The following is a 19,711-nucleotide window of genomic DNA, read 5'->3' on the forward strand; positions in this document are numbered from 1 at the left end:
AATCAAACATTAAAATCCCAGTGTAAATACATGACTGATTTAAGTCTCTTTTTTTAAAAATTCTAAATCATTATATAAATTACATTTATATTTAGTTTAATTCCTCTGATGACTTTAGAACATTGTCATCTAAAGCTAAAATAAATTCATACTATCACTATAATGGGTTAAAATGGGTTTGATCTGTTTGGATCATTAAAAATTCTCTAACTTGAATTTTTAAAAGAAAAGTTGATCAAGCAAGCCATTTAATCACCTTGGAAAACATGTATCCATATTGAGTATCTATGTGAATTTTCCGAACCTAATCAAAATAAACCAGAGACAGTGACAGTGATTCTAAAACATGTAAAAACCCAAAAGAGCAACAAATGCCTCACAAGAAGCCAATATTCTCCCAAGAATCAGCCATTTGCCCTTCATGGAAATATGGGTCATTTAACATCACTATCTCAGAGTATTTGGATTGACATAAAATCAATAGAGTGCTAAGATGGGGATGCTACAGATCGGAAGGAACAGAGTTTCTTTTTCTCAGCTGTTTTCATCAGCTGGGGCCAAATGTAAACCTGAACTATCTGCTCCTTCATCGAGAGGATTCAATGTTGTTTCTTCACAGATCTTACTCGGCATTGCAGAAAGTAGAACCGGTACTAACTGAAACACAGTAAATAAATAATACATTTAAGACTCTTTTTTTTCCAATTGTTTATCGGATAGAATTCTGTGAAATGTATTCACATACTGCAACATGTAGAAAGATGTAAAGTACATGAGTTTTTCTTGTGTTCACAGCACATATGTGGCTCATAACAAAATTAACTTGTTCCAGTTTGGTGGTGGTGTTTTAAAAACAGCCCAGAGATGTTTCTCACTGCAGGTCTGTTCTGCCCTCTCCCGGCTCAGCTCCCACATGAGCAGCTGACCTGCTGCAGCTACAGAGACCTCTTGTGGAAGTAAGAGTATCTACACAGCAGCGTCTTCAGCCAGCAGTGTTCTCATTAGAACTCTCCTTTAAATGACTCGTTTTTCCCGTGCACTCTCTCTTTCATAGTTTTCAACCACATAATGTTAAATTTCCAGGTGCACTCAGTGCCAGGTGAGTAGTCAGTCATTTGGCACTGAGTACATCATGAGTTTGATATAGAGCAAACATAATTCTGCTCTATATCAGTATTAACTGCTGTTTGATGTACTTTAAGTGTGCTTTGTTCTATTTTTATATTGTCACATACTAAGTCTGCTGCTGCATAGACTTTCCACCCTCACAAATCAATACATGCATACAGTCAGGTCCATAAATATTGGGACATAAACACAATTCTAACATTTTTGGCTCTATACACAACCACAATGGATTCCAAATGAAATGAACAAGATGTGCTTTAACTGCAGACTGTCAGCTTTTATTTGAGGGTATTTACATCTAAATCAGGTGAAAGGTGTAGGAACTACGACAGTTTGCACATGTGCCTCCCACTTCTTAAGGGACCAAAAGTAATGGGACAATTGGCTTCTCAGCTGTTCCATGGCCAGGTGTGTGTTATTCCCTCATTACCCCAATTACAATGAACAAATAAAAGGTCCAGAGTTCATTTCAAGTGTGCTGTTCGCATTTGGAACTTGTTGCTGTCAACTGTCAGGATGAGATCCAAAGAGCTTTCACTATCAGTGAAGCAAGCCATCATTAGGCTGAAAAAACAAAACAAACCCATCAGAGAGATAGCAAAAACATTAGGCGTGGCCAAAACAACTGTTTGGAACATTCTCAAAAAGAAGAAATGCACCGGTGAGCTCAGCAACACCAGAAGACCCTGAAGACCACGGAAAACAACTGTGGTGGATGACCGAAGAATCCTTTCCCTGGTGAAGAAAACACCCTTCACAACAGTCGGCCAGATCAAGAACACTCTCCAGGAGGTAGGTGCATGTGTGTCAGAGTCAACAATCAAGAGAAGACTCCACCAGTGTGAATACAGAGGGTTCACCACAAGATGTAAACCTTTGGTGAGCCCCAAAAACAGGAAGGCCAGATTAGAGTTTGCCAAACGACATCTAAAAAAGCCGTCACAGTTCTGGAACAACATCCTATGGACAGACGAGACCAAGATCAACTTGTACCAGAGTGATGGGAAAAGAAGAGTATGGAGAAGGAAAGGAACTGCTCATGATCCTAAGCAATACCACCTCATCAGTGAAGCATTGTGGTGGAAGTGTCATGGCGTGGGCATGTATGGCTGCCAGTAGTGATGTGACGTTCTGTATCGAGGCTTCAAAGCTTGTGTCGAGTAATGCGTTCATAGCTGTCCATACCTCAACGTTACAAAAGCACAACCACTGTCCATACCCCAACCACACCTCACCTCACAGTAAATGATCATTTCCATTTTAAGCATTTCCAAATAATCATTTTCCATACTGCCAGTATAAATATACACAGTATACTGCCATCACTACAATATACATGTTTTACACACTCCTTTTGTTGTTGACATTTACAGGCTGTGTGCAAAATGCCACACTCTTCAAATTCATGCCAACTAATATTTTTACGTCCAGTACGTCCTACTAGAGCAAATGAAGCTTCAAGACGCTTTGCGCTGGCGTGAACCAACTGGATGAAAAGCTTCAGTGCTTCATGAAGCTTCATCTGCCCATCACTAGCTGCCAGTGGTACTGGTTCTCTTGTATTTATTGATGATGTGACTGCTGACAAAAGCAGCACGATGAATTCTGAAGTGTTTCGGGCAATATTATCTGCTCATGTTCAGACAAATGCTTCAAAACTCATTGGACAGCGCTTCACAGTGCAGATGGACAACGACCCAAAGCATACTGCAAAAGCAACCAAAGAGTTTTTGAAGGGAAAGAAGTGGACTGTTTTGCAATGGCCAAGTCAATCACCTGATCTGAATCCGATTGAGCATGCATTTCACTTGCTGAAGACAAAACTGAAGGGAAAATGCCCCAAGAACAAGCAGGAACTGAAGACTGTTGCAGTAGAGGCCTGCCAGAGCATCACCAGGGATGAAACCCAGTGTCTGGTGATGTCAATGTGTTCCAGACTTCAGGCTGTGATTGACTGCAAAGGATCTGCAACCAAGTATTAAAAAATGAATGTTTAATTTATGGTTCTTATTCTGTCCCATTACTTTTGGTCCCTTAAGAAGTGGGAGGTAAATTTACAAACTAATGTAATTCCTACACCGTTTACCCGATTCAAATAAAAGCTGACAGTCTGCAGTTAAAGCACGTCTTGTTCTTTTCATTTGAAAAAGAGTCCGTGCTGATTCCATGCTTCCTAGAATGACTGAAGATGATGTTGAATGTGATGCAAAAAGCATCTGTGCAGTGCAAACAAGTCAATTTCTTCACCAGGGTTGAGCAGTCCTTGAATCTCCTGCTGGGTGAAGATTGTGTAGAAAAGGTCAAGGACATTTTCATATACATCCCTCCACAGGCGCTCAATGCTATAAGACACAGTGAGGGAACTTGTTCATTTATGGTTTTATTAGAATCAAACTTATGGGAAAGGAGACCCCTTGGACATCAATCAGCATGATGAAAACTATTGATAACAAACGAAAGAATCTTTGGAAAAAAAATATCTGAGGAGAATTAATTTATTCTAGTCTGATCCCAGTCCCATCCGCTAACATGGAGGAGGCGGGGTTTATGACCTATACTGCAGCCAGACACCAGGGGGCGATAGAGACGTTTTGGCTTCATGTTTTCTACAGTCAATGGTAAAAACAGACAAACAGCAGGTAACAGGAACTGTCACTACCCGATCCGTACCGGAAACCCGATCGGTACCCCGCATGCGCAAATACTCGGTGCGCCAGCTCTGCACAAGAGCAAAAAAAAAAAAAAAAAGCTCTGCACAAGAGCACCACTCTTCTTCTAGCGACGTGTCGGCTACTGATGCGTAAGACACCGAGCGCCCTCTGCTGGTGGAACTTATATTATAGACATTAACAGTAGTTTTCCCCAAAAGAAAGTGACTTGAAGCATAAAAATAAAATGGGAGGCTGCACTTCCATGTATTCATCTATATCATAGTGCCACACATGCCCAAAACTTAATTTATCACATTAAATAAATGTGAATGGCTAGAAAAATCAAAATCAAAATATGAAACTCCAAAATAAAGTTTATTTAAAGCCACTGAGGTTACAGTGATCCTGAAATATATGTGCATGTGCTTTGCAGTACATTAGGCAGGTCAGTTCTTTATTAACGAGGCCACATATTACTGAATAAAGTGAATAATATATGGATCCACATCCATAAGCACATTTCTCCATTTGTTTTAAGTTTTTAAACCAGGAAATATTTTATTCTACACAATGAAACCAGAACCTGCAAGCTTTTTGTTTTGAAAGAACCCTTTAATCTGAACGAATCCCTCCTGCCTCCCATCATTCCAGGACCTGAAGACGTTTCACAACATCAGCTTCTCTCTGGTGTTTTCAGGAAATAAATGAGGACACTGAGCTCGAGCGCTGCTCCACCAGCTACAGGTTTAATATCAGATCAACAACAGTAGAAAAACAGAGGCAGAGACTACCAGACAAAAAGAAGAGTAGGAAATCCAACATCATCCAACAGGCTCTTTAAAATAATTCCTCTGTACAATATTTACACACACACACACACACACACACACACACACACACACACAGAGCACGTTTACAGCTACACACTGAGGAGGAGGAGCCTGTCACTCAGTCAGTACAAGGAAGCATACTGAATACTGCCCTCTGATTGGCCGGCCCTCCTCCATCCAGTGTTCTCTTTATTTCACGTGAAGCTGAGACGCATCCAGGTAACGGTGTGATGTCATCCGGAGCTGAGCCCATCCTTCTGAAAGAGGTCAGAGGTCACCCAGTCGTCCCTGCAGGTACGTCACTGTGAGCTCTGCCCACCTGCATCCCAGCAGCACCTGTTGGCCAACGGGACCGCCCAGAACCAGCAAAACCCAAAGGGACCAGGATCCGGTCCAGCGAGGGTCGGAGCAGTTGGCTGGACGTCCAGGCACACATATCAAACATACACAGAACACCACTGAACTGATGTCACAGAAACAGAAATGCTTCTTCACGTGATCCAGTCACATTACTCGGAGAGGCGTAGAGGCTGACCAATCAGGTGTGCCTGTAGAAAGTGAGAGGAGATCACGGGTCAGTAGATTTTACCAGGGAATGGTTTGAAATTAAAACAAAGAAGAAGAAGGTGAGGAGGAGGAGGAGGAGGAGGAGGCTCATGTCCTGTTCAGTAACACTCTGTTTTTTTACACTGAGATTCACTGATCTGACCAGTAGGTGAAGCTGCTGCACTGAGACACCTGAAGTAGGGCAGGTGAATTTAAGTACAGGTGGAGAGGAGCAGCACAGAAGTCCAAGCATGTTCACGGATGTGATGAGCACCTGCGCATTACTCACGCATAACTGCTTTTTATTAATTGTGAGTTTTTGGTGTGTTTAAAAAAAAAGTAGCAAGAAAGAGCAAAAACAAAAAACTAAAACACTTCCTGTGTGTGTGTGTGTGTGTGTGTGTGTGTGTGTGTGTGTGTGTGTGTCTTACCGTTCTCACCTCCGTGCGGGCGGGTACAAGGACGGGGCGGACGCTTGCTGACTGGCGACGATGGAGGAGGATGAGAGGCCTGAAACAAAGACCAGATGTCAGAACTGAAACAGGCAGATTCGCACACGCCACTCATTAAAAGCAGCTGCAGGCTCAGTGGGGTGAAGTGGGCGGGCTCAGAGGATCCCTTTCGAGCTATGAATCATGGGAGGAGAGGTCAGCTTGGTTTGGGGTAACCTTCAGCACCAGGTATTACCCCGTCCTCCTCTTCTACAAACGCTTTCAGCGAGTGTATGAACACACTGCAGGGCCGACATCATCTACCTGCATTTATACCTGAAACAGGTCTATGTATGACATCACCATAGCTGTGTGCCATGGCTGTGTGGGTGGTCACTAAACTCTGAGCAGGTTGTCCTCCAGTCTGAGAACACCTGAGCTGAAGAGGATCTAAAGGCAGCAGGCGAGGCTCACCTGAGGGGTAGGACAGGTCGTACAGAGGGTATCCCAGGTGGTGATGGGACTGCATGATGTGCTGCGAGGGCGAGGAGCGTGGCCGGTCGCCCTCCCTTTCTCTCTCCCACTCTCGGTCATGTGTCTTGCTGTCCTGGATGGACGGCGACTTGCTTTTGTACTGGCGACAGGTGTATAGAGCCAAAAATGTTAGAATTGTGTCAATGTCCCAATATTTATGGACCTGACTGTATATCATCCATCCAAGTGCAAGTAAGTAGTGGTTCCTTGTCTGTGATTACAGTCTCAGAAAGCATATTTTATTAGAAAAGCCAACCAGAGTCAGTTAAGTGGACAATTTGAATCCCTTCACAGGTCACCTACAATGCTATTTTGGTCATCTGCTGTGTGTACTCTTTGTTATTCTCTTATTGTTGTACGATATAAACTTGTCGCATCCCTCAATCTAAAAACACACAGTTGCTGTTCATTGCACAACAGAGTGGATCATAACCTAAGCCTCTTTATAAACCACAACCTGCACGTTCACAAGTTGATCCTGTTTCGTGTGTTTTTTTTAATCATATTTGCGATGAAATATACATATATTTTTAATGTTAATGTACTCTGTTCTCTGGCAGGTAATAAAACTCTATTCAACTAGTTTTAAGAGGGAAAAAGGTCCCATTTCAAATTTTCTCGCCAGTGCAGTTTTTTTATTCTTAGTTTGCATTTGTAAAAGAACTTCATTTGTCATTAGAATAACAGTAACACAGCCTTGAAACCACTTGTGAGTCGACTGTACAAATCAAGCCTCTAAAAGGATACGTGTAAATAATTATGAACAGTTCTGCTGAACATGTTGAATAAAAGCTGATTTTTTTTAATTTCAGTTGCATCTTGTTTTATTTAAAAGCAACTTTGACAGTGTACAGAGGCAAACTTATGATTTCATATGAACTTTTACTTGTACTTTAATTAGCTTCTGTACTTAAAATGGGTATTTTTCACAGAAGAGGTTTAACAAGTTCATAGAAGTTATTACAAGCAGCTTAACTAGAATGTTCTTTCTTTCTTTCTTTCTTTCTGTCTTTAGTTTTGGCTACCTACAAATGACCTTGATACAATTGAGGAGAGGTAAAGGAGCAAAGCCCAACTGTGGGCCACTGAAACAAAAGACCTTGGAACAATTTTAGTAAATGTTTTTGGCATCTTGCTCATGTCTGATATTATCAACGTGCAGGTGCAGAGTACAAGGTTGCTGTGTTGTTGTTAAGGTTACAGAAATCTGGTGGAGGTTAGTGAAAGTGCACTTTATTCCCATAACTGCTCCAGATCAGACTGGGTTTTGTGATGGTCTGCACTAATCTTTGAGTCTGATTATGAGCTCTTTTTAACCTCTTACAGACTTATGTAACACTGGAACCAGAATTATAAAAGAAAAAAGGTGTCAATAAACACTGCAACACTTCACTGAAAATGACAAGATGCCAACAAATGACTTCCTCCAGAGTTTCTTTAATGAACTGACAACCCACCAGCCACAGCATTAAAACCACTGGCAGGTAAAGCGTATAAAATGAATCATCTTGTTTTAATAAAACGCTCTGCTACAAAACCTCAGGTCTTGGAATTTAAGGGGACACTAACCACCCACCTAAATATTGCAACACCAGCAGGGGTTCCCCCAGCAGGACAATGCATCTACCACACAAGGAACACAGCAAGGAGACCCAGGTGCTGACCCAGCTTCCAAACATCTCAAATCTCAAGCTGAACAAGCTTGCACGAGACCCCAGGGATCAACTCCAGTCTACCGAGGCAACCCACAGGACCTTTGTGATTAGAAAAAAACAAAAGACAACCCCAGAGATATCATGTCAATTCCACTGATGACTCCGAGCTGTTTTGCAGCACAATATTAAGCAGGTGATTTAATGTTAAAGCTATCAGTTCATATGCCCTACCAAAGTTCAAGAGGTTGGTCATCTCATAAATAGGAGTACAGCAGCATAGTCCCTAAGTGGTAATTCGTTATATTTATACAAAGGAAAAGAGTGGGAGGCTGCGGCTCCAAGTTTAATTTTTTTTTTTTTGTGGTGTGTCACGGTGTCCGGATTCATAGGCTGCATCCTCCCGAGGCCGCATTTGGAGGCCGATTACGACACGATATAAAATACCAGAGGAAAGAATACAAGATCTGCTTTAATGAATCTTGGGTCACAATGATAAAGCATATGAAGCTGTTTTTAAGAAAACAATGAGACACACAAGGTGTTTCCTTTCAATTAATTTGAATATTTTCAAAGTAAAGCTCCAATAACCCTGGAATGTTATTGTTTTTATATTGTCTAACATTTGTATAAACGTGTTTTTATGAACATTTTTAATAATTATTTCATTGTTTTTATTTGTTTTTGTAGTAGTTATTAGTAGTCAGGTTATTATTAGAGGTCTTCACAACTGTTTTTAAGTCTTGCCTTTCTTGATAAATAAAGTTTAAAGGCATGCCTCTGAACTGAAGAGTCATATTTCAGTTATGTTCAAACAAACAATTCTTACATTAATTTATAAGAACAAATGTAGTTCACATCCATCTGAAATTATAGTACTATACTATTTTTTAATTATTATTTTATTTTTGTCCTATATGCTGTGATTCCATCGCAGCAATCACTGAGAGCACTGTGGTTTTATATGTTGGCGTATTTTATTTTATTTTTAATGACATAATTCACGTTTGCACGTATAAAACATATTCTGTCTGCTATAATATTGATAAATATCCCTGTAATTTTTAAATAAGCCTCTCTTTAAATTGTTGGCCACAGTAACACGTGATTTTCCCTTCAGCGGCCTCCTCTTTGATGTGGAGCACGTGAACGGACTGAGGCCCTCGAGCACTGTCATTAGCTGGGCACACGTTCACTAAATTATGAGTAATTAGCTGTTAGCACGCCTCATAAATATGACCTTTTATTGCAGCCAGCGGTCGTTGTTGTGACATTTCTTTTAGGCTGTCTGTCCACATCATGGCGTTTTCCCTGGTGAGTTGAAACGGCATTAAATGGGTGAAATTAGTCAGTTTTGCGCCACGTCTAACGTTATTATTTGAACGTATACCGCCTCATTTGGCCCATTAGTTCCTCCCCGGAACAAAACAAACAAACAAACAAAAATTCACTTTGCAGCATGGTGCACAAGCTTGACCTTTAGCTTTTAGCATGAGTGCTGGGTTAATTGTGTCCCTCTCACGGCCTCCTTCTGCAGAGAAACGAAGCCCGCAGGCCTGAGAGCCCGGACACCGATTCTCCGGCACTGTCCACCTGCAGCAACGCAGACATCTTCCGCAGGATGAACACTATGCTGGGCAACGCTCTGGATTTCACCGGTGTGTGCACCACACCCAACACCAAGGGAAAACCAAACCTGATGTCCGGTAAACCCTCACTCGTCATTCACTCTGCAAGAGTTAAACATTGGTGGGCTTGAGTGCAAAGGCGAGAAACCATTAGTATCCGACACTACTGCAGCCTAAACTTATTTAAAACGAGGCTGTAGCCATGAGGGTTGCAAGGGTTTTAGAAATGCTCAAATAGCTTAATACGTAGCAAAGTCCGCGCAAGTCTGTAGTACTTTTATTAAGGTCTAATAGTCAAACTGCATTTTCTGCTAACTTTATTTGCCTACACATCATGTGCTCATTGTGGTCACTTGCAGTCAGGGAAACGTGAAGGCCTTGATTTTGGGCCCCAGATGGTATCAACAGCTGTTTTCACTGTCTGATAAAAATGTTTTAATCTTGTAGACTACAGTTTCCCAAATGGGTTTCCTTTCCAGTGTTTTCATCTTAAATGCAGTTTTTGACCAGGAAACAGCCTGAGATGATATTTATAACAAAGCAGGAAATCCTTGTGCAAATCCTAGAAAAGGAAGTGTTTTAGCTATTCAAGCAGAATTTTCTTTCAGTAAACCTAAAGATTGGGCTATATTAGTAATACAGGTACAGTAGTATTGAGGGATATTACATAAGCAATACTTCAACAATTTGAGTCCCAAAGTGCTTGAATCTCTCCCAGTATTTCTCAGTTGTGTGAATTTTGATGCTTTTAGTTTCATGTACAGTGAAGTGTTAGAAAGCAGGTCACATGACCTCTAACCTCGGTGGGAGCTTCTCCTGCTGCTGTGGTTTGCATTTTCCTTAAAACCACAAAACCATGAAGGAACATGCATGCAGTGTGCAAAACCAATGTGGTACTCTGTAAGATGAGAGGCTGCATTGCCTATAATGGAAATCCCCCTTTGACTTTTTTAAAGCTGTTGAACCTCCTTCACCTTGTCTTTTTATTCAGGTGCCAGCAGCTGATTCATACTGCATTGCTGGTCTGCAGCATTGCAGTAGTTCTAAGTGTCTTTTTTTTTTTTTTAAACCACAGGAGAGGTATTTGCCAAGATTTTGGCTCAGCTCAGTGCTGGAGTCCTTTCTTTCAGTTAGTTTGCTTAAGGCATGTCTGCTCTTGTGACTACTGGTCTTATTTTTAGATGACAATACAATCCTTAGTTTGACATGAGCAGAGCATAAATGTTGCATAGCAAAGGTAAGCTGGATCTTGATGCACAGTGAGCTGAAGTTCTTCTTTGGTCTCTGTCCCATCCACTCCAGCTTAGTCTTGCTGAATCAGGGGTGTAACTGGCAGCTGGAAGCTTTCCAGGCCTGGAGAGGGAAGGGAGGAGCTGGTGGTGCAAATCACTCAGTCCTCAACATCTGATCAGTCAGCTGCTTCAGCTACAGCGAGACACTGCTTGCCCGTTTGTTCAGTGTTGGTGTGCTAAAATAAATTCACAAGCCAGTCTGAAACTGAAATACCTTGAGCATCCTCAAGTCTACAATACTTTAGTTGAAGTCTGCTGAGTCATTTGCTCCCATGCTGCCTCCCGCCATGCTTCTGTAGCTCTGCCCCTCTCTCCCCCCCCTCCCTCCTGCCTCTGTCAGCTTGCTCGGGGAAACAAGGCTAGACACAGAGTAAGCAGCAGTAACGGCAGCAGCTGTCTTCACACTGACTCGGAGACGTGCTGTGCCTACCAGAGGGGAGTACTTCTATCAACAAGCCAATAGCTCCAACAGGAATTTTTCATTACACAGTTGTTAGGCAAGGAAGCGGGGAGGTGGGGGAAGCTGATGTCATTAGCAGGGGTGTGCGAGTGCATCAGCAGCCATGTCACATGCTGCTAGGTGGGTCAGTGATGCGGACGGAGATGCATGGCAGTTGCACCAGGCACAGAGGCAGCAGGTTAGCTCCGCCGTCAGCCAGGGTAGGGGAGATGTGTTTATTGAGGGAGTTTATTGCGGTTTCTTTACCAAAAGGGGTTTTGACAAGTCTTGCTTTGATCTTTTCTGTATAATGATGCCGATGGGAGGTTGGAAAACGTTCTTTATGGCTGTCTAACACTTATCTCCTTTCGCTCTTGCTTAATCTGTGAACTGGATTTCGGCAGAGTCGGACCTGGCTGCAGTGGGCAGCAGGAGGATGCTTTTCCCAAACTGCGATGCCATGCCTGGCTCTCAGGAGATGTCGTTGTCCAGGGACCCGTCGGGTGTCACAGACCTGGGCCTGGGTCTTCAGTCTCTCCGTCTGTCTGGCTGGGACAAACCTTGGAGCAGCCAGGAGGCAGATACACACACCTCCCCATCTCACGTTCAAACCAGCTCACCCTCCAGTAAGTGCCAGACCTTTAACTGTGTGTTATAGCATTCTGTTGTTTTGGAGGTACCAGTTTCCCCAAAAGTTTTTTCTGGCTCTTACTTTTGAAGAGAAAATTGGAATGGATATAGTAAGGTTGTTTTTTATTGTGTAGATCTTATTAATATCAAAATAAGATGGTTGATTAACAGCAGTCGGTGTGGGAACAGCCTGTAGCGTCACTACGGAGGATGATGTGGCAGTTTTGCTTTACTGCATCCCTAGCAAACACACGAACAGCCAGTGAAGCTACTTTTCTTTCCCAAGTTAAATAGAGAGTCAAGTTAAATATTTGTTACCTGTTGATCAAACTTCAGTCAGGGATGTCAGTCAGAAAACTGCACTAACCCTACATATCAGCCTAAGTCAAAGCTGAGTGACAGAGGTACGCCAAGTATGTGTAAATTTTGACATTCTTCAGACAGGTCTCGTTTGAGGCTGTTTTGCCATTTGAGCGGCACTGATAAGGATGCCCCATTTGTCCTGACCCATTTGTAGCACTATAGTTTTGCTGCATGTCCACACCAACCCAGTGTAACTTCATTTAAAGCTTTCCAAACTGGGCCTGCAACAAAGTGGGACAAAGCTTTGAATGCGGCCTACAGCTGAATAATCCCCCTCAGAGCCTCATGTTGACTTGCAGGCCACACCGTACATACCCATCACTGTTGCCAGCTGACTCACTTGGGCATCAAGAACAAGTGACTTGTTAATGCTTAAGGAATTGTTGCTTGGTATTTACTGGATTTGTGTTAGAAACACTGGCTTCCAATTGATTTGACTTATAAAAAGGCATCTAGCATCTGAGGGGAGAAATTGTTTCATCAGCAGTCTGGTTAGAAAATAAAACCAATTGAATGACTCAACAACCTGAGCTTTAAGGCTCTGTTGGCAGCCGGCTTGCACATCTGGTATCTTGACTAAGAATATTTTTGGAAACCTCCGTTCACATGGCTACCTTTCAGTTCTGATCAATGTCTGTCTGTAGATTCAGCACAAAACTAAATTTAAGATGCCCTTGAAGATGCACCTTTTGAAACTCGAGTTTGCTGTGCAGCTTCATTCCTAACAAATCAATGCAGCTCTTTGGGCACAAATCCCATTTTCTTCAGTTTACTTGAAAAGCTGAAATGGCAAACAAGCTATCGAGTAACCTTACATGGCTGCTGGCACAGATCGCACTCTTTTCATACTGATTGTAATTGTTTTTCAGTGTTGGGTCTACTGAACAGTCCCTTCAGTGGCCTCCTTGGAAAGCCCCCAGGCTACCTGCCCCCCGATTCCATGAGCATGACGGCTGACTTTCTGGAGAAGTTTCCCGGTGTTGCTCGTATGGCAAACCGTCTAGACTCATGCTCCTTTTTGGACTCTCGCTCCAGCAGTCCTGAAGACTCGGAGACCAGTGGCTTCAGCTCTGGCTCAGATCACCTGTGTGACATGTTGGTAAGGCAGATGACTTTTATTCTCCAGCTTTGTGTTGGATTGGTGGAAGGTGAATATCTCAAACCTCAATCGACCCATTTACTGTTTTACCGTAGTATCCAAATCTACAGGGTGTGGCATGAAAAGATGGGCTTAGAGTGTGATTTGTGTGCATGAACTTCACTTTCATTTCTCTGCAAGAGTCTTGCACTTAAAGGTATGATAAAGTAATTTAAGGTTATTTAAAGGGGAAAAATTGTTGTTCTAATAAATGTACATTAATGTGTAATTACATCTTCCAACAGTTGATGCATTGTCATAAATCTAAAATTAATCTATTAGAAATGCACAAGATTAGACAGTTTGGGGGAAGCCACCATGTTGCCCTGCCATATTGTATACAGGGGCTGAGAGAGAGCGCCATTTCAACTATAACCTCTTCACCTCAAAGCTCATTACCTGAACTGAAGTCTCCTCTAACACACAAACATGCTTATTTAGTCCCAATATTGTCACAGTTGTCAATGGTCTGGGTCACGTTTAATTCTACTAAATGGCAGCAGCTGGTTATAAGCTAACATTATGCCAGCTAATGTTAGGCTTTTGTGTCCTAAAGTCAGACTTTTTAGAAAGACAGTTTCACTAATACTGTAAAAAGCAGTGCTTACAACCAAAACTGATATCTTCTGCTCATCGCAATATCTGTCATTGGACAGAAGTGAGCTTTACTGACTCACCAGCTTGTATTGGACGCCTTTCAAAGTTTTACAGCCACTTTCAGAGTAAATGGACACTCGGCATATTGACAGCTGATGAACAGTGACTGATGGCCAACAATCACTACAGATGAATAGTGGCCAGAGCTGTTTGTCCTCCAGCAGCCACTGTAGATAAGATTATGTACTTAAATCTGGAGGGGCACTAAATCGAATTTGGTTGACTACAATCTGCAGTATACTGATATCTAGCGGTGAGATTTTACACTTTACCTTTTTAAGATTGTTACGTTCTCCTCAACTGACAGGAATCTACCTTAACCTTCCTTTGGCCTGCTTTTTAACTTTGAGGATTTAAATTGTTTGCTGTGTCCCCAATAGATTAATGTCAATCATCAGCTTCATTGGTCAGGCTTCATCACAGGATATTTTCAGTTTTAACTTTCTGGCTTTTTTTCTTGTAAAACATCAGAAATGATTTTGAGATGGATGTCAGAAATTAATCAGTTATATTAAGGCATGCAAAGAAAAGATTAATCCTGTAGGGTTTTTATTTTTTGTGCCACATTGGCATTTATTAACTTCGAGTTTTGGCAGCAGACAGTGTGGACTGCAAATTTCTGATTATCAAGTCAGATACTGCACCCAGTCTAAACCTTTCAGTGAATTTCAGACTTTTTATTTTAATACACAGAATGGAGGAAAATATGAGGCCACTTTACACTAACGCATATCTTCTTCTCCAGTCCACTTTGCGGATTTCCCCTCCCCTGCCTTATCTCACGTCAAACGTGCAGAAGGACCTGCTGCGACTGGGCTCTCGCCTGGACCCTCAGGACACTAGCTCTCCTCTGACCCCTCCATCCAGTGCCAGCCCTTCCTCCTTGGCCATTTCCCGTCGCTGGCGTGGTGGGTCTTCGTGGCCAGGTGCAGATGTACTTGATCAGCCAGAGGATGCTTTCAGCATTGAGAGGGAAGCCCGCCTGCATAGACAGGCTGCAGGTAGTCACTACTCATTAATCATCTTGAAACTGTTCAAGCATGACAATCCACAAACCTTGTCTGTCTTGTTTTCAACTCAGCTGTGAATGAGGCGACATTCACCTGGAGTGGACAGCTGCCTCCCCGTAACAATAAAGATCCTCTTTACTCCTGCAAGGTCTTTCTTGGTGGTGTACCTTGGGACATCACAGAAGGTAAGTGTGGCTGTAAACGGTCTTTATTTTCAAACACGTTCTTCTGATTTTATGACGGGGGTTGTTTGGTTTTTGTTTTAAAGATTTGAAAAGATTGTGTATTGAAATCCCAGATACAGACATGCTTAAATCTGTTTCTGTGGCTGCACATAGACTTTTATTCCCTTTGGGTTTTTCAGGTTTGGCCCTACTTTAATGTTTTAACACATGTAGCCCTGATGGTTCTGAACAGTTCACTTAACAGTCAGCTATAGTGTGTTTTACTTGGTACATGCCAGCTTTTTTATTGTGGCTTTACAGAATTGATTAATGCTGAATTGTTTAGTTTGCTAACCAGTATCTTGGCAACAGCTGCAGATGTGTGGCTATAAATGGCAGCCACTGAAAACTAGAGCTTGGGACTAATGGCAGCATGAAATAAACATGCATTCTTGGATATCCATTCATTTTTAAAAATGACTATACTTAAACCCTTATTTACTGTAGTCTTTTTGGCAAGGATTACAGGCATTGGTTCAAACCTCACTATCTTGGTACATCTCACTGTCACACGTTGAAGGTGTGCATTGTTATTCCACCCTCACAAACTGATGCTTTATTTCAGCTGGCCTGATCAACACCTTCAGTGGTTATGGCCCGCTGACTGTGGAGTGGCCGGGTAAGGATGGAAAGCACCCTCGCTGTCCTCCCAAAGGTAATGTCGCCAAAGGTAACAAAGAGCTGGTAGGCTATTTTTTTTTTTTCCTTCTGGTTTTAAGGTGGCACTGTGGTGAGCATGTAGAAAGGTGGTGAGTAACTGATGGAGATTCTGAGCATTGCTGGAGCATAAAACACGGTGTTAGAAGCAGGGGTGGGCAAATGCTTTCGGTAACACTTTGCTAATTAGTTTGTATAAATGAGTTTTGTGGACCTCCAGTGGTGACATACCCCCACAGGCCATTAAGTTGTAAACTGGTTTTATGACAGTTTTTCAAGTCATTATTTCTCAAATTTTCTTAAATCTACATTTTATATGGACTTGGGCTAAATTTGGTCAGCATTTCATCACTGATTTATCAGTCTAATTATGCATTACTTTACACTCCTAACTTTTTCGGTTGGACTTGGAACTTAGTGTTTCACTTTTGCAGTCGCATCATTAAAAGCATTAAACCTGGCTTGGTGTCAAGTACTCGGCACCTTTCAAAGCTTTCAGCAAAACGGCTACAGACAAGTTGTAAACTGTCAGGACCTTTTGGAAACTATATTAAATGCTAGCAAGTCTTACTGTAGTTGCTGTGTTACTCAGTCTTGGGTTGTTGTAGCTTGTAGTTCAAGAGGCAACATGCACTGTAGTACCCGTGGTATCGGTCTGCCCTGCAGAATGATGCAGCAAGTAAGCCTCTTTTAAAGTGTTTTGCTGTTTGTCTGTAGGCTACGTTTACCTGGTGTTTGAGAATGAGAAGTCTGTCCGGGCTTTGCTCCACGCCTGCTCCCAGGACCCGTTTCACCCTGAGGACAACAGAGAGTACTACTTCAAGATGTCCAGCCGCAGAATGCGATGCAAGGATGTAGGTGGAAACGAAGCATGCAAGGCATTATTTACTCACTGCATTTACAACTTACGAAATGCTGGATAATCAAATAGCTGTCATATTGTACTCGAGTATGTTTAAGAAATATAGGTGTAGTTTGAATTCTGTCTGTGATGTAACTCCAAGAAATGGGTTGTCCAGGATTAGATCCTGTAGAATCTGATTTCACACACCTTGTTTGTCAGATTTCAACAATGACTAATTCAAGTGAGATCACCAGCACACACATCGATATATATGGACACATGTAGAAAGCTTCTACGTCTATGGATTCTTTGGTCAGACCTTCTTGTTGAGCACACTTATTACGAGACAGTTGGCTTTTGTTTAGTGAGCGATCCTATTGAAGGACAGGAAGCGAGGATGTCTGTCCTGAATGCTGTGGCTCTTGGCTGCTACAGGTGCAGGTGATACCCTGGGTGATCTCTGACAGCAACTACGTCCGTTGCCCTGCTCAACGTCTGGACCCGAGTAAGACTGTGTTTGTTGGCGCGCTGCACGGCATGCTGAATGCTGAGGCGCTGGCCAGCATCATGAACGATCTCTTTGGAGGAGTCATGTATGCTGGCATCGACACGGACAAGCACAAGTACCCAATAGGTGAGACTGCTAGTCTCGAATTGTCAGTCAGCATCTACTGCAGTGTGGTTCTTGGTGACCACTGTAGGTGTGGTTTGACCTTTAAGAGCTGCTTTGAGTGACATGATTTGTCTTCTGTACAGGCTCTGGACGTGTCACTTTCAATAATCAGCGCAGTTACCTGAAGGCTGTGTGCGCAGCATTTGTGGAGATTAAAACACCCAAGTTTACAAAGAAGGTAAAGACATTGTTTACTGCATGTGTTCTCCACAGCAGCAGAGAAGTCTTTCAACAGTTTTGTGCTGCTTTTGGTTAAGTGTCAATTTTCAAAACTTGTCTGCTATAAATTGAGCGTTGTTTCCCCTTCAGGTTCAGATTGACCCCTACCTGGAAGACTCCATGTGTCAAGTTTGCCTTCGCCAACCTGGACCTTTCTTCTGCAGAGACCAGGTCAGTGGAAACTCCTGCTCCCCTTTTTGTGAGCAGTGGCTGGGTTCAGTCTAGCTTTCTGTCCAGTAGACTTCATGTCTTATGCTGAACCAGAATATTAAAATTTGGTAATTAAATCATGATCCTTTAAACTTGTTTGTAAATGGACACAGAAAAAGGGAATTATGCAGCTTGAGTCTTAACTGTAGTTCAACCTCATCTGTGAGAACAGTTGTACTTAAAGTTCTCTATTGAAATATGGGAGTGATGTTGTTATAGAAGTTTAGAACTTGTCTTGTTTTATTGGTAGTTTAATTAAAGTTTAAGTGATGATATTGTTAGACTGATTTTAAATCAGATGTGCCTCTATAATGCACTCTTAGGCCTGCTTCAAGTACTACTGCCGCTCCTGCTGGCACTGGCAGCACTCAATGGACATCTTAAGCAACCACCGGCCCCTCATGCGCAACCAGAAGAACAGGGACTCCAGCTAGAGGAGATGGATTCAGAGTCCCTGAAGGGCAAGAGGAGGTGCCCGTCTGCACGGGGCAAGGCTGCCCGCCAAGGAGAGCACGTGTGCCAGACCTCCGGTACAAGGATACCATGGCACACCACCAGGCACTGGGGATATCACTATAGAAAATGTTCACTTTTGCACTTGCTACATTTTTGCTGTTCAGTGGCACTATGCACAGTGACCTTGTTGGGAAAGACAAGGGGCCCTTCACTCTTATGCATTTTCCCAGACTTGTGGCCAGATGGAAAGATGGGAGTCAGCCTAAGGTTAAGAAGTGGATGAAAACACCATTTCTTTAATTTTTTTTTTTCGTTTACATGTGTTGCATAGTGAAGAGCAATCACGCAAGTCTCATTGCCGTTCATTGGCAAACGCCATACAGTGCCTTTAAATTTTTATTTTCCCCCCCTCCCCCTACCCCCAGTTGGCATCAGTTTTTTCCTGTGCAAGCCAACTGGTGTTTCTTACTTTTGGGAGTTGAATGTTGGGCTTCATTTAACCAGTCGCATTTCAGACATTTTTACGCAGTTTTTTACTAATTTGTACACAAACGGTTTTAAGTCATGACATGAAAATTCTGAACAATTATACCCAGTGGCTGTTTATGGGAAAACCCCCTTTTATTTTTTTTTTCCTGGCTTTTTTTTTTTTTTTTTAATTTGCTCTCCCAAATTTCAACTGAATGGGCACAAATTGTTGGATGTACTACTTCGACTTTGTTGGTCCAGTTATATTAAATGTAACGGTAGTACTGGATAACTCAACTGGTAATCCATTTTCTTTTTCCAAGCAACTGATGGATCTTGATGAAAGTACAGTGAGCAAATCATTTGTACATAGTTTGATTTTTGTTTTTGCACTTTTTAATTTGCACGTGTGGAGAGGTGGCAGTGGTTTTTAATCACTTTTTGTACATCGGCAGGGGGACATGCCTATGTTAGAACAGCTGCTTGTTTCCTGTTGAATGTAAGAACTTCCACTTAGCTGATGATAAATTATCTATCCCAGAGCTTGAGTAGACCAGTACATGATTCAATGCTTTCTTATCCCATTTTGCCTTCCTGTTCCAGTTGGACATAAATGCATAATAAGCTGTGTGCCAAAGACGAAGTGTCTTTTCTTTATCCATTAGGTTTGTCATGCTGAGCTTGTTGTCCCTTAGCCCAGCTGCTTTTTAGAGTTTTGAAAGTCTACCTCATTGTGGTCTGCCAAGTTTGCTGCTACTTAACAGTTGTGGAGTATGTTCAGATTGGGCACAATAAAGGTGTTTAAGCATTACTAGCCATGTCTGGACTCTTAATGGTTTTTGCTGTCATTCTTTTGAAATCTCGGTCAACACCCTCTGCAGGTCGCTGCCAAACTTGTGATTTAAGAGGTGATCACACCTGCAAGAGATGGTAAACTGTAAGCCCAGGAAACATGATGGTAACTTGGTAGTGGAATGTCACTGGTCTGTACAGTTTGTGGCGAAAGGGACCAGTGGCAAATTACAAGGTTT

The 19,711-nt window shown here is 42.3% G+C and overlaps 2 protein-coding genes and 1 long non-coding RNA gene across 7 annotated transcripts; 2 read left to right on the top strand and 1 right to left on the bottom strand.

Moving 5' to 3' along the window:
- Positions 1-4,498: 4,498 nt before the first annotated feature.
- LOC102082597 (zinc finger protein 609) lies at positions 4,499-6,910 on the bottom strand. Of its 2 annotated transcripts, XM_025902021.1 has the most exons (3): positions 6,061-6,910; positions 5,596-5,665; positions 4,499-5,157 (listed from the first exon to the last, which is right to left on the bottom strand). In XM_025902021.1, the coding sequence occupies exons 1-3, from the start codon at positions 6,296-6,298 to the stop codon at positions 5,148-5,150; spliced, it is 318 nt and encodes a 105-aa protein (XP_025757806.1). In that variant the 5' UTR covers positions 6,299-6,910; the 3' UTR covers positions 4,499-5,147. The 2 variants fall into 2 exon arrangements, 1 of the variants encoding a protein (XP_025757806.1); XR_003215724.1 differs by lacking the exon at positions 6,061-6,910 and having other exon boundaries at positions 5,587-5,720.
- On the top strand, positions 5,138-5,757 carry LOC109198177 (uncharacterized). The gene is made up of 3 exons (XR_002059115.2): positions 5,138-5,235; positions 5,322-5,466; positions 5,617-5,757. It is a non-coding gene; the product is annotated as an uncharacterized LOC109198177 (long non-coding RNA).
- Positions 6,911-8,923: 2,013 nt separating the features above from the next.
- On the top strand, positions 8,924-19,491 carry LOC100694168 (cytoplasmic polyadenylation element-binding protein 1). Of its 4 annotated transcripts, none has more exons than XM_005455700.4 (12): positions 8,924-9,086; positions 9,310-9,478; positions 11,536-11,757; positions 12,994-13,223; positions 14,665-14,920; positions 15,001-15,114; positions 15,719-15,808; positions 16,528-16,664; positions 17,090-17,288; positions 17,411-17,505; positions 17,637-17,717; positions 18,080-19,491. In XM_005455700.4, the coding sequence occupies exons 1-12, from the start codon at positions 9,072-9,074 to the stop codon at positions 18,188-18,190; spliced, it is 1,719 nt and encodes a 572-aa protein (XP_005455757.1). In that variant the 5' UTR covers positions 8,924-9,071; the 3' UTR covers positions 18,191-19,491. The 4 variants fall into 4 exon arrangements, with proteins under 4 accessions (XP_005455757.1, XP_019208942.1, XP_005455756.1 ...); XM_019353397.2 differs by having other exon boundaries at positions 9,310-9,430; positions 15,719-15,823; XM_005455699.4 differs by having other exon boundaries at positions 8,925-9,086; positions 15,719-15,823.
- Positions 19,492-19,711: the final 220 nt, after the last annotated feature.

Source organism: Oreochromis niloticus, linkage group LG1 (assembly GCF_001858045.2).
Source record: "Oreochromis niloticus isolate F11D_XX linkage group LG1, O_niloticus_UMD_NMBU, whole genome shotgun sequence".
Taxonomy (NCBI): Eukaryota; Metazoa; Chordata; class Actinopteri; order Cichliformes; family Cichlidae; genus Oreochromis; species Oreochromis niloticus.

Coding starts and splice junctions, on each gene's coding strand:
- LOC102082597 (XM_025902021.1), bottom strand. CDS start 6,298: ATGATATACAGTCAGGTCCATAAATATTGGGACATTGACACAATTCTA. Junction 5,666..6,060: donor CGACCTGTCCTACCCCTCAG/GTGAGCCTCGCC, acceptor TCTTTGTTTCAG/GCCTCTCATCCTCCTCCATC.
- LOC100694168 (XM_005455699.4), top strand. Junction 9,479..11,535: donor AAAACCAAACCTGATGTCCG/GTAAACCCTCAC, acceptor GGATTTCGGCAG/AGTCGGACCTGGCTGCAGTG. Junction 17,718..18,079: donor CTTTCTTCTGCAGAGACCAG/GTCAGTGGAAAC, acceptor ATGCACTCTTAG/GCCTGCTTCAAGTACTACTG.